This window comes from Pelodiscus sinensis, unplaced genomic scaffold (assembly GCF_049634645.1).
Source record: "Pelodiscus sinensis isolate JC-2024 unplaced genomic scaffold, ASM4963464v1 ctg115, whole genome shotgun sequence".
Lineage (NCBI taxonomy): Eukaryota > Metazoa > Chordata > Testudines > Trionychidae > Pelodiscus > Pelodiscus sinensis.
Genome location: NW_027465943.1, coordinates 65,001 through 92,585, shown reverse-complemented (window position 1 = coordinate 92,585; position 27,585 = coordinate 65,001). Strand labels below are relative to the sequence as shown.

Genomic DNA, 27,585 nt, shown 5'->3' with positions numbered 1-27,585 from the left:
GGGCGTGGGGGAGGGTCAGCCCCAGTCTGGGGTCGGGGGGGGCCCCGGCTCGTACTCACGTGCTCCCCCTTGTTGCCTTTGCCGCCTTTCTGCCCCGGCTCGCCCACCTCACCCTGCGGAGAAAGAAGTGGGGGGGGGGTGTCAGTCGCCATGGGGTGGGGTGGGGCAGCACACAGACAAACGGGGCCTTACCTTGTCCCCATCCTCACCGGCACCCCCTGGGGGCCCTGCGGGGCCAGGCAGCCCAACAGGACCCTGGACTCCGTCGCGGCCTGCGGGGCCTATGGGGCCTTTCTCACCCTACGGAGAAACAGCGGGGAGTGAGGTGCACAGACCCCAAGAGCACTGGCTCCCAGACCCCCCGCTCTAAGCACTAGCCCCCACTGCCCTTCCAGAGACAGGAGAGACCCCAGGCTTCCTGGCTCCCAGCCCCCCGCTTTAACCACTAGCCCCCACTTCCCCCCCAGAGCCAGGAGAGACCCCAGGCTTCCTGGCTCCCAGCCCCCCCCCCGCTTTAACCACTAGCCCCCACTTCCCCCCCAGAGCCAGGAGAGACCCCAGGCTTCCTGGCTCCCAGACCCCACTCTGCATCCTATCAGGCCTCACACGTCCCGCGTCCTCTGTGCCCCTACTCACGGGAACGCCTTTCTCTCCAGCGGGGCCTGGTGGCCCTTGGGGACCCGGTCTGCCTGGGGGTCCGACAGGGCCACCTTGCCCAGGGCCGCCTCTCTCGCCGGGGGAGCCCTGGAGGAGGGGAGAGGACGAGTCACGCCAGGATCGGAGGTGAGGGAGGGGACGGGGGGTCAGAGGAGGGAGGGGGCAGGACGAGTGTTAGGAGTGGAGGCAAGGAAGGAGAGGTCAGAGGATGGACGGGGAGGGGCTGGCATGGGGGTCCCCCACTGTACTCACTGCGGGGCCCGGGGGTCCGGCTGGCCCTTCGTTCCCTTTCAGTCCCGTGCCGCCCTGCGGGGGAGAAGCACAGGTCAGACCTGGCGTTGGGGGGGGCAGGGCAGGGGAATCGGGGGCTGGTACTCACTGGGGTGCCGGGCAGTCCTCGCTCACCAGGGAAGCCCCGCAGCCCCGCTGGGCCGTCCTTCCCCAGGGATCCTGGGGGGCCGGGGTCGCCCTACAGAGGGAAGCAGGAGAATCAGCTGGGTCCCCCCTGTGCCCCGCAGTACAGCGCCCCTAGCGCTGTCCCGGGGCCCCACGGCGCCTCACCTTGGTGCCTTCTTTCCCAGAGGGTCCTGGCAAGCCCTGCTCTCCTGGCGGGCCGGGGGGGCCCGGGTGGCCTCTCTCCCCCATCGGACCCGACTCTCCGGGAGCACCCTAGTGCAGGGGGAGACAAGAAACAGACCTTCAGGGAATGGGTCCAGCCATCGACCCCGACTCGGCCACCACCAGGGGAGTCACTGCTCCTGGTGGGCACGGCCTCTCCCAGCCCACCCCAGCACCCGGCTCCTTACCTGAGGTCCTACCACCCCCGGAGGTCCGGGCGGGCCTGTCTTGCCTTGGAAACCCTGGAAACCAGAGACAGGGGCATCAGCACGGTGGCTCTGCCCTCTCCCAAGTGTGAACAGTCGCATGGGGGGAGAGATGAGTGAGGCAGGAGAGTGTGAGGAGTAAACATGGAGTAACCAGGGAGTAACATGTATGTGAAGAGTAACACAGGAGCAGTCCGAGAGTAACAGATGAGAATGAGAGGTGTAACCACGGAGTACCCAAAGAGTAACGGGTGAGAGTGTGAAGAGTAACCACGGAGTACCCAAAGAGTAACAGGTGAGAGTGTGAAGAGTAACCACGGAGTACCCAAAGAGTAACAGGTGAGAGTGTGAAGAGTAACCACGGAGTACCCAAAGAGTAACGGGTGAGAGTGTGAAGAGTAACCACGGAGTACCCAAAGAGTAACAGGTGAGAGTGTGAAGAGTAACCACGGAGTACCCAAAGAGTAACGGGTGAGAGTGTGAAGAGTAACCACGGAGTACCCAAAGAGTAACAGGCAAGAGCGTGAGAAGTAGCCATGTGCTACGTCTACACTGGCATGATCTTGCTCAAGAACTCTTTTGCAAAAATGTCTGCACTGGCACGTGCCTTTGCGCAAGAGTGTAGACACTCTCTTGCGCAAGAAAGCTCTGCCGGACATTTTAACCATTGGGCTCTCTTGCGCAAGAAATTCATGTTGCCTGTCTACAGTGGCCTCTTGCGCAAGAACAGTTGTGCAAAAGGGCTTATTCCTGAGCGGGAGCGTCAGAGTTCTGGCGCAGGAAGCCCTGATTTCACACAGTAGTGTCAGTTGACTTGCACAAGAACACACGGCCAGTGTAGACAGGCAGCAAGTTCTTGCGCAAAAGTGGCCGCAGATCCCAATGTAGACACTGTCAACACAGCCCCCAAGTATCCAGAGAGTATCAGATGAGATGTGAGGAGTAACCATGGAGTACCCAAAGAGTAACAGGTGAGAGTGTGAGGAGTAATCATGGACTATCCAGACAGTAACAGGTGAGGATGTGAGGAGTAACCATGGAGTACCCAAAGAGTAACAGGTAAGAATGTGAAATGTAATGCAGGAGCACCCAGAGAGTAAAACATGAGCGTGTGAGGAGTACTGATAGACTTAACCAGACTGTCACACGTGACTATATGAACAGCAATGTGACGAGGGGAATCAGAGACGAACTTTGACATACCTGAGGAGTAATGCAGCAGTATCCCGAGTGTAACAAAGCAGCATGCAAGGATTAACATGGGAGTACCCAGGGTACGTCTACACTAGCTCGTTAATTCGAGCTAGGCAGGGTAATGAGGACAACTGGAGTTGCAAATGAAGCCCGGGATTTAAATATTCCGGCTTCATTTGCATGTTCCCGGGCGCCGCCATTTTTAAATCCCCCTTAGTTGGAACTAACTGCCTCATTCCACGAGGAGTAACAGTTAATCCGAACTAAGGATTTAGTTTGATTAACTTTAAACTTCCGCGTGTGGCCGCGGGCAGTTAGTTCAGACTAAGGGAGATTTAAAAATGGCGGCGCCCGGGAACATGCAAATGGAGCCGGAATATTTAAATCCTGGGCTTCATTTGCAACTCCGGTTGTCCTCATTACCCTGCCTAGCTCGAATTAACGAGCTAGTGTAGACGTACCCCCAGAGAGCTACAGGAGCGTAGGGAAGAAGTGACAGTGGAGTGAACAGAGCAATGTGGGAGAGAGGAGTAACGTGGGAGTGGCCAGAGTGCAAAGCAGGAGTAAGAAAGAACGAACACAGGAGTATCCAGAGAGTAATATGCGAGCAACCAACATGCAAAGTGGGAGAGCGGTGAATTGGAGCATCACACAGAAGTAGCCACCGAGTAATGCCCAAGTATGCGAGGTGTAATATGGGAGTAACAGGGAGTAAGAAGGAAGTAACGGGGGGGCAATCAGAAAGTAACAGGCTGCTCTGTGAGGGTAGTGAAGGCGTTTCCAGCCCGTAACACGGGAGGAGGCGAAAGGAAGCCAGGAAGTGACTTAGGAGTAACGCGGAGGAACCCGAGGAACAGGGTAAGAGAAGAGGCTCTGCAGCCCGGCAGCGCCGTAGCAGAGACACGTACGACTTCTCCTCGCTGACCAGGGTGCCCAGGAAGCCCGTCCTTGCCAGGGGGTCCCTGTGGGGAGAAAGCCGGAGAGGTCAGTGGGGCAGGGGGAGGTGGCAGTGGGAAGGGTCTGGGGAGCCAGGGGGTACAATGGCAGTGGGGGGGGAGGCTGGGGGCTGGGGGCAGGCCGAGGGGCTGGGGAGCCAGGGGGTGCAATGGCAGTGGGGGGGGGAGGCTGGAGGCTGGGGGCAGGCCGAGGGGCTGGGGAGCCAGGGGGTGCAATGGCAGTGGGGGGGGGCTGGCTGGGGGCAGGCCGAGGGGTTGGGGAACCAGGGGGTGCAATGGCAGTGGGGGGGGAGGCCGGCTGGAGGCTGGGGGCAGGCCGAGGGGCTGGGGAGCCAGGGGGTGCAATGGCAGTGGGGGGGGCTCGCTGGGGGCTGGAGGCAGGCCGAGGGGCTGGGGAGCCAGGGGGTGCAATGGCGGAGGGGGGGCCGGCTGGGGGCTGGGGGCAGACCGAGGGGCTGGGGAGCCAGGGGGTGCAATGGCAGTGGGGGGGGAGGCCGGCTGGAGGCTGGGGGCAGGCCGAGGGGCTGGGGAGCCAGGGGGTGCAATGACAGTGGGGGGGGGGGGAGGCCAGCTGGAGGCTGGGGGCAGTCCGAGGGGCTGGGGACCCTGCAGGTCACGTATGTTACTCACCGGGGGTCCTTTGGGTCCGGGGAAGCCGTTTGACCCCTGGGGGCCCGGGAGTCCCTGTGGAGAGCAGAGCAGAGGTTGGGGGCAGGGAGACAAGGCCAGCACGGCCAGGGCCAGGCTAGTGTTGTACCGGGAGACCCCTGCACAGAGCCGTCAAGTGGCTCTGAACGGACCCACCCCTCCTGCCAGGTAATGGCTGCAGGTGCTGTGCACCACGCGAGGCCAGGAGCCGTGACTGGGGTCGTGCGAGCATCGCACTGCAGTGACCCGTCCCTCGCACGAGCGCATCGCTGGGGCTCCGCACTGCAGGTCTGGAGCCGGCTCCCAGAGACTGACCCACGCTGGCTCAGCTTGGACAGGGCAGGCTGCACTGGGCCTGGACAGTGATGAGCAGAGGCCTAGTGCGAGCGTTGCACTAACATGGGCCCAAGGTGGGGCAGGTCGCACAAGACCCCTCAGTGATGTTCTAGGCCCGGCTGGTGCAGCAAAGGGCTGTACCCAGGGCTCTGCACGAGTGTCGCACGCTCAGGTCCCCACCGCCCAGCGCACACTCACCCTTTCCCCTGGAGGGCCGTGGGGGCCGTCACCGCCAGACGTGCCCTGCAAGGGGAGACAAACGTGAGCACATCCCATTCCAACACACGCTGACATGCATGCTCGGACATGCTCCTGTTCTCTCACACGTGTGCATGGACATGTGCACACACACTCCTGTTCTCTCACACATGTGCACGGACATGTGCACACACACCCCTGTTCTCTCACATGCATGCACGGACGTGTGCACACACACTCTTGTTCTCTCACACACGTGCACGGACGTGTGCACACACACTCCTGTTCTCTCACACACGTGCACGGACATGTGCACACACACTCCTGTTCTCTCACACGTGTGCATGGACATGTGCACACACACTCCTGTTCTCTCACACTCTTGTTCTCTCACACGCGTGCACGGATGTGTGCACACACTCCTGTTCTCTCACACACGTGCTCGGACAGGCACATACACAGGCACGCACACTCTCAGGGACACAAAGAGACACATTTGGCCTTGCATGTTTGCACACTCAGGGCCTGCTCACTCAGGCTGACCTCTGACCCCTGCCCACACCTAACCCTGTGTCACACACACCTCACCCCCACAGCACTCACCTTTGCCCCCAGCTTTCCGGTGGCTCCTCGTGGCCCCCGCTGGCCTCTGGGTCCCTGGAGGAATGAAACAGAGGGGGGTGAGTGTCTGAGCCCCAGCACTGCCCCCTCCCAGCCCTACCCCCAATCCTGGGGGCAGAACCCGAGTGACCCACACAGCCCCATAAGAGGGGGATGGGCACATGTCCCCCACCCCAGTAGCAGAAACCAGACCCCCAACCCGGAAGGAAGAATTAAGGAGGGTGGGTGGAAGGCAGTATTTACCGCTCCCCAGCCAGAGAGGGGTCCATGCCTCGAGGCCCAGTGCCAAGGGGGGAGCCCAGAGAGGGCATGTCATGTACGAGTCCAGGTGGGGTGAGCCCAGGGCAGGGCCGTGGGGTCAAGGGCATCACCTCCCTGGGGCCTGGCTACAGGGGAGGTTCCATAGGTGGGAAGGGGCCCAGATGGGGAGGCCTGCGCTGGGCAGGGAGGGATGGGTGGACGGGCAGATGGGAAAGGAAGGGCTGGCTGGATGGGAGGAACATGGACGGGGGGGATGGAGGGTCAGTGGAGAACAGCACAGGGGGAAGGGATGAGAAGGAATGGAGGGAGGGAGACTGGGATGGATGGTGGGCAGGGATGGAGGGAGGGATGGATGGATGAGAAGTGCAGAGGGATGGACGGGTAGGTAGGTGGATGGAGGGAAGAATGGGTGGATGGAGGGAGGGATGGATGAGAAGTGCAGAGGGATGGACGGGTAGGTGGATGGAGGGAGGGAAGGATGGGTGGATGGAGGGAGGGAGGGATGAGAAGTGCAGAGGGATGGACAGGTAGGTGGGTGGAGGGAGGGATGGATGAGAATTGCAGAGGGATGGACGGGTAGGTAGATGGATGGGTGGATGGTTGGGTGGAGGGAGGGATGAGAAGTGCAGAGGGATGGATGGGTGGAGGGATGGACGGGTAGGTGGATGCAGGGATGGATGGGTGGAGGGATGGATGAGAATTGCAGAGGGATGGACGGGTAGGTAGATGGATGGGTGGATGGTTGGGTGGAGGGAGGGATGAGAAGTGCAGAGGGATAGACAGGTAGGTGGATGGAGGGACGGAAGGATGGGCGGATGGGTGGCGGGAGGGATGAGAAGTGCAGAGGGATGGATGGGTGGAGGGATGGATGGGTAGGTGGATGGAGGGAAGGACGGGTGGATGGGTGAGTGGAGGGATGGATGAGAAGTGCAGAGGGATGGACAGGTGAAGGGATGGAGGGAGGGAGGGATGGGTGGAAGGATGGATGAGAATTGCAGAGGGATGGATGGATAGGTGGATGGAGGGATGGATGGATCGATGGATGGGTGGAGGGAGGGACGAGAAGTGCAGAGGGATAGATGGGTGGAGGGATGGACGGGTGGGTGGATGGAGGGATGGATGGGTCGGTAGGTGGAGGGAGGGAATGACGGGTGGATGGTTGGGTGGAGGGATGGATGAGAAGTGCAGAGGGATGGACGGCTAGGTGGATAGATGGAGGGAGGGAAGGATGGGTGGAGGGATGAACGAGAAGTGCAGAGGGATAGATGGGTGGAGGGATGGACGGGTGGGTGGATGGAGGGATGGATGGGTCGGTAGGTGGAGGGAGGGAATGACGGGTGGATGGTTGGGTGGAGGGATGGATGAGAAGTGCAGAGGGATGGACGGCTAGGTGGATAGATGGAGGGAGGGAAGGATGGGTGGAGGGATGAACGAGAAGTGCAGAGGGATGGATGGATAGGTGGATGGAGGGATGAATGGGGTAGATGGATGGGTGGAGGGATGGATGGGTAGGTGGATGGAGGGATGGATGGGGTAGATGGATTGGTGGAGGGATGGATGGGTAGGTGGATGGAGGGATGGATGGGGTAGATGGATGGGTGGAGGGAGGGATGAGAAGTGCAGAGGGATGGACGGGTAGGTGGATGCATGGAGGGATGGATGGGGTAGATGGATGGGTAGGTGGATGGAGGGAAGGAGGGAAAGATGGGTGGATGGGTGGAGGGAGGTATGAGAAGTACAGAGGGATGGATGGGTGGAGGGAGGGATGGGTGGCGGTAGGGATGAGAAGTGCAGAGGGATAGACGGGTAGGTGGATGGAGGGAGGGAAGGATGGGCGGATGGGTGGAGGGAGAGATGAGAAGTGCAGAGGAATGGATGGGTGGAGGGATGGATGGGTAGGTGGATGGAGGGAAGGACGGGTGGATGGATGGGTGGAGGGAGGGATGAGAAGTGCAGAGGGATGGACGGGTAGGTAGATGGAAGGGTGGATGGTTGGGTGGAGGGAGGGATGAGAAGTGCAGAGGGATGGACGGGTAGGTAGATGGATGGGTGGATGGATGGGTGGAGGGAGGGACGAGAAGTGCAGAGGAATGGATGGGTGGAGGGATGGACGGGTAGGTGGATGGAGGGATGGATGGGTAGATGGATGGGTGGAGGGATGGACGGGTAAGTGGATGGAGGGAGGGAAGGATGGGCGGATGGGTGGCGGGAGGGATGAGAAGTGCAGAGGGATGGACGGGTAGGTAGATGGATGGATGGAAGGGTGAATGGGTGGAGGGAGTGATGAGAAGTGCAGAGGGATGGACGGGTAGGTAGATGGATGGATGGAAGGATGGATGGGTGGAGGGAGGGATGAGAAGTGCAGAGGGATGGACGGGTAGGTAGATGGATGGGTGGATGGTTGGGTGGAGGGAGGGATGAGAAGTGCAGAGGGATGGACGGGTAGGTAGATGGATGGTTGGATGGAGGGAGGGATGAGAAGTGCAGAGGGATGGACAGGTAGGTAGATGGATGGAAGGGTGGATGGGTGGAGGGAGGGATGAGAAGTGCAGAGGGATGGACGGGTAGGTAGATGGATGGGTGGATGGTTGGGTGGAGGGAGGGATGAGAAGTGCAGAGGGATGGACGGGTAGGTAGATGGATGGTTGGATGGAGGGAGGGATGAGAAGTGCAGAGGGATGGACAGGTAGGTAGATGGATGGAAGGGTGGATGGGTGGAGGGAGGGATGAGAAGTGCAGAGGGATGGACGGGTAGGTAGATGGATGGGTGGATGGTTGGGTGGAGGGATGGATGAGAATTGCAGAGGGATGGATGGGTGGAGGGATGGACGGGTAGGTGGATGGAGGGAGGGATGGGTAGATGGATGGGTGGAGGGATGGACGGGTAAGTGGATGGAGGGAGGGAAGGATGGGCGGATGGGTGGCGGGAGGGATGAGAAGTGCAGAGGGATGGACAGGTAGGTAGATGGATGGATGGAAGGGTGGATGGGTGGAGGGAGGGATGAGAAGTGCAGAGGGATGGACGGGTAGGTAGATGGATGGATGGAAGGATGGATGGGTGGAGGGAGGGATGAGAAGTGCAGAGGGATGGACGGGTAGGTAGATGGATGGGTGGATGGTTGGGTGGAGGGAGGGATGAGAAGTGCAGAGGGATGGACGGGTAGGTAGATGGATGGATGGAAGGGTGGATGGGTGGAGGGAGGGATGAGAAGTGCAGAGGGATGGACGGGTAGGTAGATGGATGGATGGAAGGATGGATGGGTGGAGGGAGGGATGAGAAGTGCAGAGGGATGGACGGGTAGGTAGATGGATGGGTGGATGGTTGGGTGGAGGGAGGGATGAGAAGTGCAGAGGGATGGACAGGTAGGTAGATGGATGGAAGGGTGGATGGGTGGAGGGAGGGATGAGAAGTGCAGAGGGATGGACGGGTAGGTAGATGGATGGGTGGATGGTTGGGTGGAGGGAGGGATGAGAAGTGCAGAGGGATGGACGGGTAGGTAGATGGATGGGTGGATGGTTGGGTGGAGGGATGGATGAGAATTGCAGAGGGATGGATGGGTGGAGGGATGGACGGGTAGGTGGATGGAGGGAGGGATGGGTAGATGGATGGGTGGAGGGATGGACGGGTAAGTGGATGGAGGGAAGGATGGGTGGAGGGATGGAGGGAAGGGTGGATGGGTGGAGGGATGGATGAGAATTGCAGAGGGATGGATGGGTAGGTAGATGGATGGATGGAGGGGTGGATGGATGGGTGGAAGGAGGGATGAGAAGTGCAGAGGTATGGGTGGCCGGATGTGGAGCGGGCTCGGGATGTCTGAGGAGGATGGGAGGGGCCCAGGGACTTGGCTGCACTAACCCCCCCTTTCCCCCCACACTCACCGAGGGGCCGCGCTCGCCCCGGGGGCCCAGCTTCCCGGATACACCCTGCAAGAGAGAGAGTCAGTGAGGCGTGGGCTGGGCGTGGGCGCCTGCGGAGAACCCGTCAGCCAGCCAGGGCCCGGCAGGGACCCCTAACACTCACCCTTGGAATCCCCCGTCCTGAACCTGCCCCCCTACAGACCACCCCACCCATGGCTCTGCAGGGCCCCCAGCCCCACAGAACCTACACAGGGACCCCCCCATTTCAGGGCTCTGCAGAGACCTCACCCATGGGACACCCCCCATGACACTTTATTCACAACTCTGCAGGGCTCCCCCAATTCCAGCTGCCCCGGGGACCCATCCCACACCGGGCTAGTGGCTTTCCCCATCCAGCCCATCCCTGGAAACCCCTCCCCATCCCCGCAACCTCTTGCTCTTCACCCAGCCCCACCAGTGAGTGCCAGCTCCCATCTGTCCTGAGTGTGGGGGGGCAGGAATGGGTGTCAGGCCCCCCACAGCAGAACCTGCACCCCCTGCACCAGGCCCCCCCAGTTCCCTCCATGGGCATGTCGCCGGCAGAGGGAAGCGTGGGCCCCACTCCACCGGGGGTAACTCACCCGAGATCCCTTCTCGCCATTGGCTCCGGGAAAGCCCGGGAAGCCCTGAGATCCCTGCGGAGAGAGGAGAGAAGGGGGTTAGGGGCATGCTGGGGGGCAGAAGTGGGGCAGAGGGGGCAGACCCCTTGTCTGCAGCACTCACCTTTGAGCCTTGCCGTCCTGGATACCCAGGAAGCCCCGGCACACCCAGCTTCCCCTGCGAGGGAGAGAGAGGTGGGTTAGGGGGATGGGCCGTGGGGCCTCTCCCCTCTAGGGGGCACTGGCTCCAATCCGGCCCCAGAACAGGAGCTGGCTCTTCTGGGGGGTGCGGGAGGGACACACAGGCCAGCGCCCAGTCCCCCCCATGTCGCCCCGGCTCCTCACCTTCTCTCCCAGCAGCCCGAGGGGGCCCGGGTCACCTGTGGGTCCGGTCCGGCCCTTGGGACCTTCCGGTCCATCCTCTCCTCTGGACCCTGGCACGCCCTCCTCGCCCTGCGGGTGCCAAGAGGGGGGGTGAGACTGGCACTGCCCGGGGCAGGCAGGCAGGTGGAGGGGGGGTGGGGGGCTCCGGGCGCACACTTACCCTGTCTCCTTTCACCCCCATGTCGCCCTTGAACCCCGTGAATCCGTCCTCGCCCTGCAGAGACAGACAGACGGACAGACCGACCAGGGACAGTCAGCGGGTCTCACCTCCTGGGTCACAGGGCACCAGCCCCACCCCCACCCCCCAACCCAGCCCCCAAAACGAGAGCAAAGCACCGCAGCCTCCGGGCAACTGGGCCACAGGCTGAGAACAGGAGGGGCTGAGGGGCCCCAGAGCCCCAGGCCCGGCAATGGCAGGAAACGGGTTAAGTGAGATGCCCCCAGATAATCCTGCTCAGCCCCCCATATACACGCTGCCGGGGAAGGTGAAACCCCCAGGGCTGGGGGCTGGAACAGCTCATACAGGAAGGGGGGGTCTGAGAGCCCCTTGAAGCCAGGGGGTGCCACAGACCCCAGCCCCTCAATGCCAGAGCCCCAGGGCACCGCCCTTCTGACTGGGGGGGGCTCCTGCCCCACCCCCCACACAAGAATCAGCCAGACCCTGCACCGTGGAGCAAGGACCGTGTCCCAGAGCGAGTGAATTCTCAGTGCCCCTCAGCTCCTGACACCCCCGCCCAGAGTCCCATCCGCTGCCGGCTGCACCCCTGGAGCTGCACAGGGGAGTGATTTAAAAAAAACAGAATTCAGTGTGGGGGGAAGGGATGCTGTGCACTATTTCCCCAAGCTGCCGCTAGGGGGTGCTGTGCATCATTCTCCCAGCTGGGCAATAGGGGGCGCTGTGCACTAATCCCCCAGCCTGGCACCAGGGGGCGCTATGCATCATTCTCCCAGCCTGGCACTAAGGGGTGCTGTGCATCATTCTCCCAGCCTGGCACCAGGGGCGCTGTGCATCATTCTCCCAGCCTGGCACCAGGGGGCGCTGTGCACTATGCCCCCAGCCTGGCACTAGGGGGCGCTGTGCATCATTCTCCCAGCCTGGCACTAGGGGGCGCTGTGCACCATTCTCCCAGCCTGGCACGAGGGGGCGCTGTGCATCATTCTCCCAGCCTGGCACGAGGGGGTGCGGTGCACTATGCCCCCAGCCTGGCATCAGGGGGCGCTGTGCACTAATTCCCCAGCCTGGCACTAGGGGGCGCTGTGCATCATTCTCCCAGCCTGGCACGAGGGGGCGCGGTGCACTATGCCCCCAGCCTGGCACCAGGGGGTGCTGTACATCATTCTCCCAGCCTGGCACGAGGGGGCGCTGTGCACTAATTCCCCAGCCTGGAACGAGGGGGCGCTGTGCACTAATTCCCCAGCCTGGCACTAGGGGGTGCCATGGGGTGCTGCCAGGAATACGTCCCCCCTGTGATTGAGGGTGAGGGAAGCAGAACTCACCTTCTCACCCTTGTGACCCTTCAGCCCCCGAATTCCATCCACGCCCTGCGAGAGATGGGAAGAGCGCAACAGGGTGAGCTGCAGGGCACGGAGCAGCGACAGAGCTGGCCACAGGAGTCCTGGCTTTCTCCCCCCACAGCCATATTCTAACTACTCCACCCCACTCCCCTCCCAGAGACGGGGAGAGATCCCAGGACTCCTGGCTCCCATTGGCTACAATCCTCTTGTTTTGTTTTCCACTTTACCCACAATCCTTCTCTTCCCCCCTTGCGGGGCAGGGACCGCGTGGCCTCTGGACCTTCGCACATCCTTGCTAAGAATTGTGGGTAACATCTCAACCCCAGGGAGCCACGCCAAGTCCCGGGGCCAATCAGGCGCTTACCTTTACACCACGTGGGCCTGGGTAGCCAATTGGACCTTGGGGACCGGATGGACCCTGCAAGGGAAAGAGATCAGACCAGTAGCAGGGGAGAGTCACTGGCATCATTCCCCCAGCCGTGCCCACTTGGGGGGTTAGAACCACGGATGGGCATGTGTCACCCCACTGACCCAGGGGCTCTGACCCCTGCATGTGGGGGGGGGCAGGGTCTTTGCACCTCACCCCTCGCACCTATGGGGCTGCCTCCCAGCTTCTGAGGCCGGAAAGGGCTCGGATTGGGGGTGGGGGATCCAGGGGACAAGCAGAAGAGGCAAGAGAGGAGGTTAACCCCTTACCTGGTTCCCTCTGGTTCCTGGCGGACCTTCCTTCCCTGGGTGTCCCTGACGGGGAGGGGAGGGAGAAGACAGAGAGGGGTGAACCATGAACACCAACAACACAGCAATCAACTCCTGTCCCTGCGCTGGGGGGGCCACCCCCACCCCCGTTTCTGTGGGGAGGGCAGAGCCCCTGCCTGTGGGGCAGGCTTAGCTCTCATCAGCCCAGCTCTGGCGGCAGGGCTGCCCCTTGCCCAAACTCATTTAGTGCAGGTGGGGCACCGGGCCTGGCTGGGGGTGAAGGGCCAGTGGAGCTTGGTGTAGGCCAGGGTAGGCATGAGCGGGGGCAGCTGCCTTTGGGAACCAGGCCAGAGCTGAGGCAGGAGGCTCTGGGGCCACACACACCCCAACTGGGTTCAAGGAGGTCACCCAGCAAAGCCGATTGTATGAAAATCAGCACCAACAGGAAGTGGTACTCGCTCACTTCCTGTTAAACATGGCTGCCAGATCCTCACCCCATGAGCAGGGCATGCGAGTAGGGGAACAGGAAGTGGTACTCGCTCACTTCCTGTTACACATGGCCACCAAATCCTCACCCCATGAGCAGGGCGTGCGAGTAGGGGAACAGGAAGTGGTACTTGCTCACTTCCTGTTAAACATGGCCGCCAGATCCTCACCCCATGAGCAGGGCGTGCGAGTAGGGGAACAGGAAGTGGTACTTGCTCACTTCCTGTTACACATGGCCGCCAGATCCTCACCCCATGAGCAGGGCGTGCGAGTAGGAGAACAGGAAGCGGTACGCACTCACTTCCTGTTATACGTGGCCATCATAAGCAGGAGATTCAAGTGGTACTCACTCACTTCCTGTTAAACATGGCTGCCAGGTCCTCACCCCTGGAGTAGGGGGTGTGAGTATGGGGCCAATAGGAAGTGGTGGGCTATCTCACTTCCTGTTAAACGTGGCCACTGTAACCTCGAGGTTCAAGTGGGGAATGAACAGGAAGTGGTACTTGCTCACTTCCTGTTAAACATGGTTGCCAGCTCCTCACCCCATGAGGCAGGAGTATCAGTGAAAAGCCAACAAAAAGTGGGCTATCTCACTTCCTGTTACACATGGCCGCCAGGTCCTCACCCCATGAGTAGGGCTGTGTGTGGGGCCCAACAGCAAATGGTGCTACCTCATCTCCTGTTACACATGGCCCCCAGGTCCTCACCCCATGAGTAGGGCTGTGTGTGGGGCCCAACAGGAAGTGGTGCTACCTCATCTCCTGTTACACATGGCCCCCAGGTCCTCACCCCATGAGTAGGGCTGTGTGTGGGGCCCAACAGCAAATGGTGCTACCTCATCTCCTGTTACACATGGCCCCCAGGTCCTCACCCCATGAGTAGGGCTGTGTGTGGGGCCCAACAGGAAGTGGTGCTACCTCATCTCCTGTTACACATGGCCCCAAAGTCCTCACCCCATGAGTAGGGCAGTGTGTGGGGCCCAACAGCAAATGGTGCTACCTCATCTCCTGTTACACATGGCCCCCAGGTCCTCACCCCATGAGCAAGTGGCACAGCTCAGGAGCATCCCCGTGATGACAGGGTCTCCACAGGGAATGTCGCGGCCTCCCCTCCCGTTAAACATGGCTGCTCTGCCCTCACGCCCATGCCAAGGAGAGAGTGTCAGGCCAGGAGCCACCTTAACCAGGGGCAGGTGGGACCCGCCAGGAAGCCGTGCGGCTCACGGATACGGCTGCTGCATTGCCAGCCTGGGGCAGCGGGAGCCTGGGAGCCGGGGGCTGGCAGGGGAGGGGTTGGGGCTGGCAGGATACTCACAGGAGGCCCGTCGGAGCCGGGCATGCCGGGGAGGCCAGGTTTGCCTCCGGGACCCTGCAGAGAGAGAGAAGCAGAGATCAGAGCTGGCAGCAGAGACCCAGACAAGTGTCCCAGGCCGGGATGGGGGCTGCATCGCAGCGGGGGGCAGGGTGGGTTAGGGGCACTCACCTTCTCTCCAGGGGGGCCCATAGCACCTTGTGGGCCAGACAATCCCTGAAACAGAGACACAGGGTTAGATCCAGACCCCACTCCCCCTCCAGAGCGGGGCAGAACCCAGGAGTCCTGGCTCCCAGCCCCTGCACCTCGAGTCCCCAGAGCTGGGCGGCTCCTTACCTGGGTGCCTGGGGTTCCCTGCTGCCCGGGGGGGCCTGGCTCACCTTGCGGCCCCTGTGACAATCAGATGGAGCTGGAGTTAGAACTGGAGTCACCCACTACTTACACAGAAGAGGGAGACAGGGCACTGCTGTGGGGAAGTTCACAGCACTGGAATCCGTGGCTGGGGGCACTGCTGGAGGGGAAGTTCACAGCGTCCGAGTCCCCGCTCATTACAGGGGATGCTCACTGCACTGGAGTACCCAGCTACAGTGGCACTGCTGTTGGGGAAGCTCACAGCACTGGCCTCCCCAGGCAGGTGCCCCCAAGGCACTTCCAGACCTGCGCACAGAAGGACAGGGCAGCACAGACAGACAGACAGACTCACCAGGTTCCCCTTGGGGCCGATGGGGCCGTCTATGCCACGCACGCCCTGTGGAGGAGACAGACAGAGGGGCGGGGGTTAGTGCGGTGGGGGGTTGAGAGGCTGGAGGAACTGAGGTCCTAGGCATGGCACTTACCAGAGGTCCGGGTATCCCCGGGGGGCCTTTGGGTCCAAGCAAACCTCTGGGGCCCTGCAGGGAGGGGAGAGACCAGAATTAGTGAGGCTGAGGTGGTGGGGGGGCTAAGCCAGGCCTGGGTCCCTCCAGTGGAACTGCGGGGGTTGGGGGGGGGACACAGGTCTGACCAAGCCCTACACAAGCCCTGGAGGTGGGGCTGAGGACCCCATGATGCAGACCCTAATCCTGAGCCAGTCCCAGACCCATGGCCGTGGCTGCGTGCAGGGTCCCAGGGAGTCCTGGGATGTGGCACTAAGACCCCTCAGTTTCCCTGCAATGGGACTCTCCTGGTGCCCGTGTCAGGGGCCATCAGACCCTAGCGGAGTCGGCCGGGGCAGGCACAGAGCGGCCCCTCAGTCCAGCCCCCGGCCGCTATCACTCTGTCCCCAAGGCCGGGCCCCGGTGACCCTCCTGGGATGTTACTGGATTCTGATGGGAACATACGAAGCGCAGCTGCCACGACTGTTCTATGTGCAGCAGCCCTCGTGCGAGGCGGGCCAAGCGAGGTGTCTGCAGACAGCTGGGGAGTCGCAGGTCCTGTTTACACTGCTCAGGTGCATGGGCCAGTCTTGTGTGTGATGTGGCGAGTGTGGTGGCTCTGGACGTGTATTTCGCATGTGGGCCTCTGGGAGACACCGCCAGACTTCGCCCACCTAGAGTGGCAGGGTGGCCAGGCAAACGAACAGCCGTTTGCCCCGCAGGGGGTGAGGCCCCGTTGGAATCTAAAATCCAAAGGTTTATTGACCAAAAAAAGAGACGGTTAAGAGTTAAAGCTGAGTTGCATGCACCCACCGCAAAGTGCCTGGTGCAGGCCTGGAGCAGAGCCAGGAAAGGGCCCTCTTTGCACCCCGACCCTCGCAGAGGGAACCCCCTGGCTCTCGCTGGGGGATGGTACCTCCCAGGGTGGAGTTGGTCACTCGAGGAAGTCACCTGGCGTGTGAGACTCGGTCCCTAGCAGCCCCGGCCCCCTGCTGGTCTGACCATTCCCAGGGACAGGCCTGAGATGCGGATCGGCCCCACTCGAGGTGCATTGTCAGTCAAGTGCGGCTGGTCTCTGGGCTGGCCGCCCTACTGCACTAGGTGGGGGAAGCCTGTTGGTGTCTCCCGGAAGCAAACATGAAGACCATGCACAGAGCCAATGCTCAGCACTTCACACCGAACGGACACAGGCGCATGAGCAATGCAAAGCGCATCAGAGTCTCACCAGCTTCCTACAGACACCTCGCCGGACCGCTGGGCTCCATGCTCGGTGCAGACGTGTAACAGCGGGGGCAGCAATGCTTGGTATGTTCATATCAGAATCCACTAGCGTCACACGCCCCAGCACTCTGCAGGGAGCCCCAGCAAACCCCCAAACAGCTCCCAGGGCGCAGCCAAAGGGAACCGCTCCTGGGCCTTCCTGATGCTGGGAATTGGGCACCAGGCGGGAACGTTTGCTCCGCTCGGGCTCTCGACAAAGCCGGCGCTTCAGAGAGTCCGGCCACTTGGTTTTGCCTTGCGCTTTGCTACCAAACGCACCCGGAGAAAGGATTGGGGGGCTCCCGTCCTCCCCCGGCCCCGGGCTCTGCCTTTTCCAAATGGCGTCAACTCAGTACATGTAACAGAGCTGGTGAGGGCGGGGGGAATGGGAGAAAAGAGAAATCCAACCCAGTCCAACCCCATGCCTGCCCTAACACCAAGATCCACCCCAACACCATTCCCAACGTTGACCCTAAGACCAAGTCTAGCATCCACCCTAGCCTTAACCACACTGCCAACACCAACCCTAATACCGAGTAGAGTGTCCTCCCCACACTACCCCCATCCCCAATGCAACCCTAACACCCAGTGCAGCAGCTACCCTGACCCTAACCCCACCCCCAGTAACGACCCTAAGACCAAGTCTAGCATCCACCCCAGCCTTAACCACACTGCCAACACCAACCCTAATATTGAGTAGAGTGTCCTCCCCACACTACCCCCACCCCCAGTAACGACCCTAATGCCAAGAACAGCATCCACCCCAACGCCAATGCCAGCGACTACTCCCATCAAATTGTCAACTTCAAAGCCAACCCTATTGCCAACTCCATACACCTCAACCCTAATGCCACCACCTACACCAATGCCAGCCAACCCTCACCCCAACCTATTGCCAACTCCATACACCCCAACCCTAATGCCACCACCTACACCAATGACAGCCAACCCTCACCCCCACCCTATCACCAGCTCCATACACCCCAACACTAACACCAACTCCATACACCCCAACCTAACACCACTGCCTACACCAATGCCAGCCAACCCTCACCCCAGTCCCAGCACCGACCCCAAAGCAAATCCCAACCCCAACCCCCATGCCAACCTGTAACTCTAACCCTGACAATGTCAGTTCGGCTGCCAACTCTGTACCAGCCCCTAGCCCAGTGCTAGAGACACTGCCAGCCCCACCCTGCCAGGTTCCCGTTCACCCAGCCCACGTGCCAGCCTGCTCCCTGCACCAGGCAGCGCTCCCCCATCGAGAGCCGGCTGCATTCCCAGCCCGCATCTCCCCGACTCCAGCGCACAAGCAGCCCCCGCCCCTCCTGAACTGCACGTACCAGGAGCCGGGGTGGGATTCTCAGGATGAGTCCCGGCCCCAATCTGCATCCCTTCTGCGTCGTGCCACCCCTGGCTAAATCCTCACACCCCTCCCCACCACAGTGCCAGCTCCTGACACACCGAGGCGTCCAGTCCCTGCAATACCAGCGGTGCCAGGGACATGGGGGGACACGGGTGGGGGTAGATGAATGCTTTGGGGTAACCCATTAATTGGCTGTCTCTGCTGAAGTGATGGGGATAGAGCAGTTAGGGTTGGGCTTTGGATTTTCCATCAGTAGGTTCAAGGGTTAACGATGACTTTATGGAGTGAGGCTAACAACTCAGAGCAAAGGGCAGAAGAGCTGAGAATCGAGGCCCCTCTGGAGCAGTGGTGTCAGGCTCTCTGCAGACTCAGGCAGGGCCGGAAAAGCCCCGGTCCCACAGAGATGGGGGGTTGTGAATCCTGGGGTGGGTGGTACATGGGATGTCCCTCTGCACCGCCCTGGGTAGCTGCCTCCTCACACAATCACAGCTCCCGCTGCCTGCCTGGCAGGGGGGCACGTACCGGTTCTCCGGGGAGCCCTCTGGGTCCAATCTCTCCATCGTCTCCCTGGGGGGGAGAGAAAAAGGGGGTGAGGCAGGGAACAGGGAGGGGAACCAGCTCAGCTCCACCCAGCTCCCCCTCCAGCCCCCTCTGCTCCCCACACTCCCTCCCCTGGGAATCACCCCCAGCTCCCTCAGTTTCCCTCCACCAGACCAGACTCACCCGCTCACCATCCTCTCCGTGGGGGCCTGGGATGCCCTGGGAGCCCGTCTCACCCTGGGGGGACACAGACATGGCTCAGCGGGGTGTGTGGGTGTGTGTGTGTGTGTGTGTGAACACTTTGGTGTGTACTGTGAGTACTGCCAGTGTGTCGAGTTTGCATGGGTAGTGCTGTGCACTGTGTGCGCAACTGTGTAGCTGTGCATGCATGCGAAATTGCAGGTATGCTGTGTGTTCTGTGGTTGGGTGCAGGAGGTGTGTAGGGCACCTGAGGTGTGTGCGGTGCAGGAGCTGTGTAGGGTGCAGGAGCTGTGTACGGCGCAGGAGCTGTCAGGTCCCTGTGCCGGTAGCCGGTGTGTGTGTGTTGACATGGCGGTGGGGAGGTGTGCGGTGATGTGGTGCAGGAGGTGTGTAGGGTGCAGGAGGTGTGTCCGTGCATGGAGGTCCAATTGGACCAGCAGGGCCGGGTGTGACTGTGCATGGGGGCAGGTGGCTGAGTGGCTGGGGGGGGGATGTGGTTGGGGGGGGTGCACTCCCTGTGTCTGTGGTCGGGGAGCTTGGGAGGGCACTTCTCATAGTCGGGGGGCTGGGTGGTGCACTCCCCATGTCTATGGTCAGAGGGGTGGGGGTGCACTCCCCATGTCTATAGTCAGGGGGTGGGGGTGCACTCCCTATGTCTGTGGTCAGGGGGGTGGGGGTGCACTCCCCATGTCTATGGTCAGGGGGGTGGGGGTGCACTCCCCGTGCCTATGGTCTGGGTGGTGGCGGTGCACTCCCTGTGTCTGTGGTCAGGGGATGGGAGGTGCTCTCCCCATGTCTGTGATTGGGGGAGTGGGGGTGCACTCCCCATGTCTGTGGTTGGGGGAGTGGGGGTGCTCTCCCCGTGTCTATGGTCAGTGGGGTGGGGGTGCACTCCCCGTGTCTGTGGTCGGGGGCTGGGAGGTGCTCTCCCCATGTCTGTGATTGGGGGAGTGTGGGTGCTCTCCCCGTGTCTGTGGTCGGGGGGGTGGGGAGTGCATTCCCCGTGCCTATATTCGGGGGGTGGGGCATGTCGTGCGTACACAGGCTGGCCAGAGCTGACCACAGGGTGGCCTGTCGCTCACGGAGATCCCCAGGGTGCACCAGGGATGGCTTCCCCCCGCCCCCACCCCCCCGCGCTCGGCAGACCCCACTCACCCTGTGTCCCTTGTCCCCCGGCAGCCCCGGCAGCCCGTCAAAGCCTCGGTCACCCTGCAGAGAAAAGCGCAGCCCAGCTCCCTATGTCAGCGCAGCCCAGCGGGGGTCACGCCCCCCCCCAGGGCCCCTCTCCCAGACACCTGGCTCCCAGGGGATTCCCGCTGGATTGACAGGCGCAGGGTGGGGACGCACAGCGCAGGCCAGCGAGGACCCTTCCCCGCCTGGACTGGGGGAGATTCGCAGGGGCCATGTCTGGGGTAGCTCCCTGGGGACCCCCTCCCCCCCGGACCTTGCCCACGGAGGCCACGAGGCCGTTACCTTGATACCGGACTCCCCGGGCATCCCCCGAGCGCCATCGGCTCCAGCACGACCCTGCCGGGGAGAGACAGTCGGGGTGAGAGGAGGCTCCCCGGCCACGTGCCTGCCCCCGTCTGGGGGTACCCCGCCAGGACCCACATGCTTACCCTCCTGCCGGACTTCCCCGGGGGGCCGGACAGGCCCTGCGGCCCGCGGGGTCCCTGCAGAGAGGGAGGAAGGGTTATCGGATGAGGCAAGTGAGGGGGAGCTGTCCAGGGGCCGAGGGGGGGTCAGAGCAGGGCAAGGCTCCCGGGAGGGGCCGGGCTCATGGGCTCAGAAGGGGGTTGACAAGGGGGGGGTGGCCTAGGGCACCCCAAGGGGTGCTGGGGGGGCGGCAGAGACCCCGGCTCTGGGTCAGGGTCACCAGAGCACGTTCTCCACACAGCCCAGAACAAATCCAGCACAGAGCTGGGGGTCAGGGGGTCGCTCGCCTGGGTCAAGGGGTCACATCAAGGGCCAGACCCCTGATCGGGAGTCAGGGTCACAGAACACAAGTGGGGGACAGTGGTTAGAGCGAAGAGGTCAGAGGTCAGGGCGGAGGGATCAAAGGTCAGTGTCTCAGGTCAGAGTTAGTGCCTGGGGTCAAGTTCATGGGTTGGCACATGAGGTCAGGGCAAAGAGGTCAGAGTCAAGAGGTCAGAGGTCAGTGACTCAGGTCAGGGATGAGTTTTGTGAATGGGAGCGAGAGGTCAGGAAGAAGGGGTCAAGGGTCGAAGAGAAGGGGTCAGAGGTCAGTGACGCAGGTCAGGGTCAGCGACTGGAGTCAGGCTCAGGGGCTGGGGTGTGGGGACAGGAGCCGGGCTCAGAGTCGGGGCCGTGCTGGTCTCCAAGCCCGTTACCTGGGGTCCAAAGTCTCCAGCTTCTCCCTTCAGCCCGGGGCTCCCTGGCTGCCCCTGGATGGCGACAGCAGAGCAGAGGCGGTTACGTGGCGGCAGTAAATGGCCTCAAGCCACAACCCTCCCCACAGTCTCCCAGGGCGCTCGGCCCCACAGAACCAGGGGATGCGACATTTCAGTGACACCAGCCCCATGTGCTGAGGTGCTGGGACCCACGGAACCAGGGTGCATGGAATTCCAGTGGCCTCCCCACCCCCTGCCCCACTCCCTAGGGGGCTGGGAATGCAAAGACATGAAGCCCTAGTGACTGCAGCCCGAGGACAAGCCGATACATCCCCCTAAGCCCTGACACCCTCCCCCACAGCCCCAGAGCACCAGCCTCCTCCCGACCCCCACCCAGAGCAGGTACCTACCAGGGGCCCAGGCCGGCCGGTGTAGCCCATGGGTCCCGGGGGGCCACGCAGGGCCATCTGGGGGGAGAGAGAGAAGAGGACGAATTACACTACAGCAAGGCCAGGGTAGCAGCCAAACACAGCAAGGGAAAAGGGGTGACACTAGAATAACAGGAAACAAGGGGTCTGAGGAAATTATTGGGGGCTGAGCAGGGAAGAAGGAGCGTTCCCACTGAGGTCCTAAGAGGGCAATGAAACACGGACATATCACCACTGATAGAGTGGAGGGGAAGACGTGAGTCTCGGTGCCCTAGAAATGCAGCTGCAGACGTTCCAGGGTTGGCTGTCAAAGCCCCGGGAAATGCCAACTGGGTTCTAGAAGTGGAGAAGTATCATTCTTGAACACTGGAGTGGGTTCTAGAACAGAGAGCACTGTTCTGGGATCTTGGGGTGGGGTTCTAGAACAGGGAGCACTGTTCTGGGGTCTTGGGTGGGGTTCTAGAACAGGGAGCACTGTTCTCGTGTGTCGGAGTGGGCTCTATGAGGGAGCGCTATTCTAGAACATCGGGGTAGGGTTCTAGAAGGGGAAGTGCTGTTCTAGAGCATTGGGATGGGGTTCTAGGAGGCTGGCACGGGGTGGAGTTCTGGAACAAGGATTGGGTCATTTCTGGGAAGGGCTAACAAGGTTTGAAGGAAAGATTAATCAAATCACGGGCTATGATAATCCACAATAACGAGGAGGAACGTTCCAAAAATGCAATACAAGGTTCTGATACATTTGTAAGGGTTGTAGATGGGCATAGACGGTGGTACGAAGGAACGGGAGGGGCGGACTGCCATCTCGCCCTGGTTCTAGAAGGCCAAGCACACGGCCATGTTGTTTGAAGAGCTACTTCGCCATAACGTTACGAACAAACTTAGAAGAGCATCTAACAGGGATCTAGACAGACTCTAGCCACTACCTGGTATGATACCTTAAAGAAAAACAACATCACGATTTTAACGTGGCTCTAGAAAAGTAACAACCTGTGACCCCTGGGCGGTTCTAGAGACCCATTGGTTTTAGGTTCTCGATTAGCACAGTTCTCCAGGCTCCAGGGAAGGAAAATGAGGCAGGGTCTTTCCCAGACTCCTTGGACCCCTTACCCCAGCCCAGCCCAACTCTCCCTGCCAGTCCCCCTCTGCACTCACCCGGGCTTGCTGCAAAATGGCCTGGGCCTGTGCCTCTTGTGCTGATGCCACCGGCCCCTTCTCACCACCGCTGCTCCCAAAGCGGAACTGGGGGAGGGAAGACAAACCTTGAGGGGTAGAACTCGCACCAGAGCCTCCGTCCTGCTCAACCCTTCCCACTTCACGGGGGCTGAGATTCCACTGCCAGCACTTCCCTGGACTATCCCAGTCTCCCGGAGACCTGCTGAAACATGCCCAATCCCAGGCTACATGTGTGGGCTAGGCTCTCCCAGACCCACTTCATGCCCTGTGGTTCTAGGTAATGCTACCCGGTGCCCATTTCTGTTCCATGCTCATGTAAGTCCACTGTAGTCTTGCTGGTTCCAGGTAATGCTATCAGAGTTCTCCCTTCTGTTCTAGACTCCCATAGATTCACTGCATTAGCTTTGGTTCCAGGTAATGCTATGAGCTCAAGTCTTCAGTTCTCAACTCGCTGGGCTCTCCAGTTCCAGATCTCATTTTGAGGGCTCTCCTTTCTATCCTAAACTTCCATATCCCCATTATATTATCAACATTTCCAGATAATAGGGCACCAGATTTCTCCTGTCCTGTTCTAGACTCCACACAGGCCCATCCGCTGTGCAATCTCCAGTTCTAGATCACCCACCCAAGCTTTTTCCTTCTAATCTAGACCCAGACATCTTCTTTGCTTTATGTAATACTTGTAAACTCTATCAGGTCTGTTACAGATTTATACTCTGAGGCTACATCTAGCCTGCATCCCTTTGTCAACAGAGGGATGCAAATCAAGCACATCGAAATTGCTAATGAAGCAGGGATTTAAATACCCCTCACCTCATTAGCATAAGCATGGCTGCTGCTTTTTTTCAAAATGGAGTTTTAAAAAAACCCAGCAGTCTAGACATGGATCTGTCAAAAATAAACCCTTTTTCGGCAGATCCTGTATCCCTCTCTGGGTTCTAGATTCAAACAGCCCCACGACATAATAACCAGGTCCGGTTAAAAGAGTCAGACTCCTGCCTTTCCCATGTTAGATCTTCACAGATCCACCCTACAATCTCCAGTTCTAGATCACAGTACCAGAATTCCCTTCTTTGTTTTAGACACTGTCTCCTCCCTAGTTCTAGATAACACTATCTCTGTTCTCTCTTACCTTTTAGATCCCTACAGGTCCATCTACCCTCTCCAGTTCTAGGCCACGCTCTCAGTTCCTCTAGACCAGGGTTCTGAACTGGGGGTCCATGGACCCCCAAGGGGTACATGAAGCCAAGGGGTACGTGGACTGAAAAGATTCAGAGCCACTGCTCTAGACCCCACCAGCCCACTGATTAGTCTACAGCATTAGGTATTTGAGTTCTGGAACACCATAGACACATTGTAACACCTAGTAGTTCTGGATCTTGTTATCGGAGTCCCTGTACCTGCCGTCGACTTCCACAGACACAGCATATTATCCCTGGTTCTAGGTACCACAACAGGAGTCCTCCTTGTGTTATTCAAAACCCAGAAACCCACGTTATCCTTTCTAGTTCCAGTTCACACCATAAGTTCTCCTGGTGTCATGTTAGACTGCAGAGGCCCACCCTCCACATACTCCTTTGGTCCAGCTCACGCGCATATTTCCTCTGGCTTTATTCTAGATCCTCCCAAATCCACCCCAGCTCTGGGTCACCTTCCCCGGCTGTGCTAGACCCCAATCAACCTGTGTTCACCCCATCCACTCCCAACTGCGGCAGCCCCACCATGAACCCTTCAAACACCTCCGCCCTCACCGGGAGCATGAGAGATGAGCCCGGGGGGCCGGGCATCCCATCCGAGCCCGGGAGACCTGAACGGCCAGGGGGACCCTGTCGGAAAGAGGCAGAGCAGGAGGTTAGTGCATGGGGGGGGGGGGGGGGGCTGTTGCCCCATTGGGGCTCCTACAACTCCTCCAGTGGTGCTCTGAGCTTCCCCACACCCCGTGCTGTCCTCACACCCTCCCAATGGCCTGACGCACGCCGACCTGCCAGGGCTCTCTGGCCTATCCCCAGGCCATCGGCACGGCGCAGGCACAGACACATGCTAACTCACGGACCCGCATAGACACACGCTAACACAGACACACACTAACACATACATGCACAGACACATGCTAACACCCGCAGGCACAGATACGCACAGACCTGTTAACACGCAGGCACAGACACACACAGACACGCTAACACATGGACACACAGAGACACACGCTAACACATACTGGCACAGATACACACTATCACAGGCAGACACACGCAGGCTCTTAGGTGCTCACATGAACAGCACCATCCCCAGCCAATGGGGCATGACATCCCGTACCAGTGCACACTCACACCTCCCCGTGCAAACCCACACTCACACCTCCCCGTGCAAACCCACACTCACACCTCCTTTGAAAGGGGGGCTGCAGTCTCCCCCAGAGCTGAAGCTGGACCCACAGCCCCTGCCCTGGGGCCAGGTCGCCGCTCGCACTCACCCTCTCACCAGGATCTCCTGAGGGGCCCGGGGGGCCCTGTGTTCCCGGCGGCCCTGTTATGCCCTGAGAAATACATGAGAGACATAGTGAGGTTAATGCACCAGCAGGGGTCAGGAGCAGCACCCCAGCATCCCCCCACACCCCTGGACAGACGGGCTCTTACCGCAGGTCCTTCGGGGCCAGGGGGGCCCTCCACCAGCATTCCCTGCAGAAGGAGAGGCAGAGGGCACCGTTACGCTGGCGACAGGCAGGTGGAGCAAGGGGCACAGGGGAGCCCTTGACAGATACAGCCCCGGCCATGGGGCGCCCTAGAGAGACTGGGTTTTGCCAGGTGAGTCTGAGAAGGGGGAGAGTCTCTGTGCTCATCCACACCAGGGGCTGTGCGCACACGCCTGGCCTGGGTTCCCTGTAAGCCGGGCGCTTGGGTGGCCACCCAGGAGAGAGTCCAGGCCCACCCAGCTGATTGGCAGAGCGCCCCGGCGAGGTTTGTGTTCCTGTGGGGATACATGGGGGGCCCAGACTCTGCAAAGCCCAGGATGGACAATGGAGGGGCTGGCGGGGGAGCAGCTGGTCTCCCCTTAACCTGTCAACGCAGGGACCTACCGGTTCCATGACGGCCGGCTCTCCCTTCTCCCCTTTGTAGCCTCTGACGCCACGCACAGCCTGGGGGTAACACACATGTAACCGCAAAGAGGGGCCCGGTCAATATAATGCACCCGAGGCCCCCTTCTGGCACCCTCCCAGCCCTGTAAACCCCAGCACCTCCACCCGGCCGCAGGGCTCACCCCGCACCACTCAGCCACCCCACCCCGAGGCTCTGCTATCTGCAGCTCCCTAGTCCCGCTCCCTCCTTGCCCCGGGTCCTGCTCTCCCTCCACCTGCCAGTGCAGCAGGAGCTGAGTAAAAACTGGTGCAAAAGGAGGGTCAGGTGTGGGCCAGGTGCACACGAAATGTGCAGTTCATAGCACCATGGTGCGAGTAAAGGGGGAGTAAAGCCTGAGTAAAACCTAGCGTGAGGTGTGAGTGAATCTGGAGCAGGGTCCAAGCGAGGTGCAAGTAGAAATGGAGCTAGTCTCACTAAGGTTCGAGTACAATAGGAGTGAAGTTTGAGTAAACCTGGAGAAAACTGAAAATGGAGTAGGAGCTGTGAAATGGTTGTGCAAAGTTTGAGTAAAAATGAAATAAACATGGGGCAAAACTCTGCATTTAAATTGCACATGGTCGGAATAAATGTGGTATATAGGTGAAGTAGCACAGAGCAGGGTCTGTGTAAATGTGGAGTAAAATCTGTGTGAAACTGGAGTAAGGGCGGCATGTCAGTGGAGTAGGGGCTGAGTGAATGTGGAGTAAAATCTGAGTAAGACTGGAGTAAGGGCAGCATGTCAGTGGAGCAGGGTCTGAATGAACATGGAGTAAAATCTGAGTAAGACTGGCGTAAGGGCGGCATTTCAATGGAGCAGGGTCTGAGTGAACATGGAGTAAAATCTGAGTAAGACTGGAGTAAGGGCGGCATGTCAGTGGAGCAGGGTCTGAGTGAACATGGAGTAAAATCTGAGTAAGACTGGAGTAAGGGCAGCATGTCAGTGGAGCAGGGTGTGAGTGAACGTGGAGTAAAGCTGGAGTAATCTGGGGCAGGCTATGTGTAAGGTGTTTGTCCCAACCCTTCAGCTATCCCCATTCCACTGTTCTCCTACTGCCTGGGGAGACAAATCTGCCCTTTCTCAGTGGACCCCCCCAATCCTCCCCCTGACCCCATCACCCACTCAGAGCCTCTGGGCCTGTTGCGTTAGGGTGCCCCATTAGCTCTGAGCTAGTCAGTGCATCAGCTCTGAGGGGACACTGAGGCCGGGCTACACGAAAGACGCCCCAGGAGAAGGGGTCATGAGAAAGATTTATAGGCCTGCATCTGACGATGCTCCTGGCCCTAAATCCCCAGCCCCATTGAGATGGCAGCGTGGGGGGCAGGGGAATTACCGTGTCCCAGCGCTGACAGTACTCGGGGAGGAGGGGTGTAACAGAGATGGCCGTCCATGGGGATGACATCACAGGTGTAAGATGACATCACAGAGGGGGGAACACCCTGGCAGGTGAGGGGCGTTGCCATGGCAGGGGATGTCATGGTTACAGCATCAGATGTGATGCCATCGGGGCACAACGGGCCCATCTCTGAGCATACGAGGTAGGGGAGAGGATGATGATGTCACTCAGCAAGAGGTGACTTCATAAAGGAGGAAGCGCATCACAGGAAGTGGAATGGCAGAGGGAAATTGACACAATGATCAGTAAGTACAGGGAAGGACTGCCAAAGGCAGGAAGTGACCACCACACTAGACAGGAAGTGAAGGCAGCAAACAGGAAG

General features: G+C 60.2%; 1 protein-coding gene across 1 annotated transcript in view; it reads right to left on the bottom strand.

Moving 5' to 3' along the window:
- COL11A2 (collagen type XI alpha 2 chain) overlaps positions 1 to 27,585 on the bottom strand; it is a 102,059-nt gene that overhangs the window by 27,463 nt on the left and 47,011 nt on the right. Inside the window, 36 exon segments of the mRNA XM_075917109.1 lie at positions 60 to 113; positions 193 to 300; positions 637 to 744; positions 910 to 963; positions 1,037 to 1,126; positions 1,219 to 1,326; positions 1,464 to 1,517; positions 3,584 to 3,637; positions 4,262 to 4,315; positions 4,814 to 4,858; positions 5,417 to 5,470; positions 9,575 to 9,619; positions 10,174 to 10,227; positions 10,316 to 10,369; positions 10,537 to 10,644; positions 10,736 to 10,789; positions 12,073 to 12,117; positions 12,455 to 12,508; positions 12,787 to 12,831; positions 14,587 to 14,640; positions 14,755 to 14,799; positions 14,920 to 14,973; positions 15,287 to 15,331; positions 15,420 to 15,473; positions 18,586 to 18,630; positions 18,787 to 18,840; positions 19,960 to 20,013; positions 20,278 to 20,331; positions 20,424 to 20,477; positions 21,156 to 21,209; positions 21,566 to 21,622; positions 22,736 to 22,822; positions 24,508 to 24,582; positions 25,227 to 25,289; positions 25,390 to 25,431; positions 25,830 to 25,889. Coding sequence (XP_075773224.1) covers positions 60 to 113; positions 193 to 300; positions 637 to 744; positions 910 to 963; positions 1,037 to 1,126; positions 1,219 to 1,326; positions 1,464 to 1,517; positions 3,584 to 3,637; positions 4,262 to 4,315; positions 4,814 to 4,858; positions 5,417 to 5,470; positions 9,575 to 9,619; positions 10,174 to 10,227; positions 10,316 to 10,369; positions 10,537 to 10,644; positions 10,736 to 10,789; positions 12,073 to 12,117; positions 12,455 to 12,508; positions 12,787 to 12,831; positions 14,587 to 14,640; positions 14,755 to 14,799; positions 14,920 to 14,973; positions 15,287 to 15,331; positions 15,420 to 15,473; positions 18,586 to 18,630; positions 18,787 to 18,840; positions 19,960 to 20,013; positions 20,278 to 20,331; positions 20,424 to 20,477; positions 21,156 to 21,209; positions 21,566 to 21,622; positions 22,736 to 22,822; positions 24,508 to 24,582; positions 25,227 to 25,289; positions 25,390 to 25,431; positions 25,830 to 25,889 — 2,193 coding nt within the window.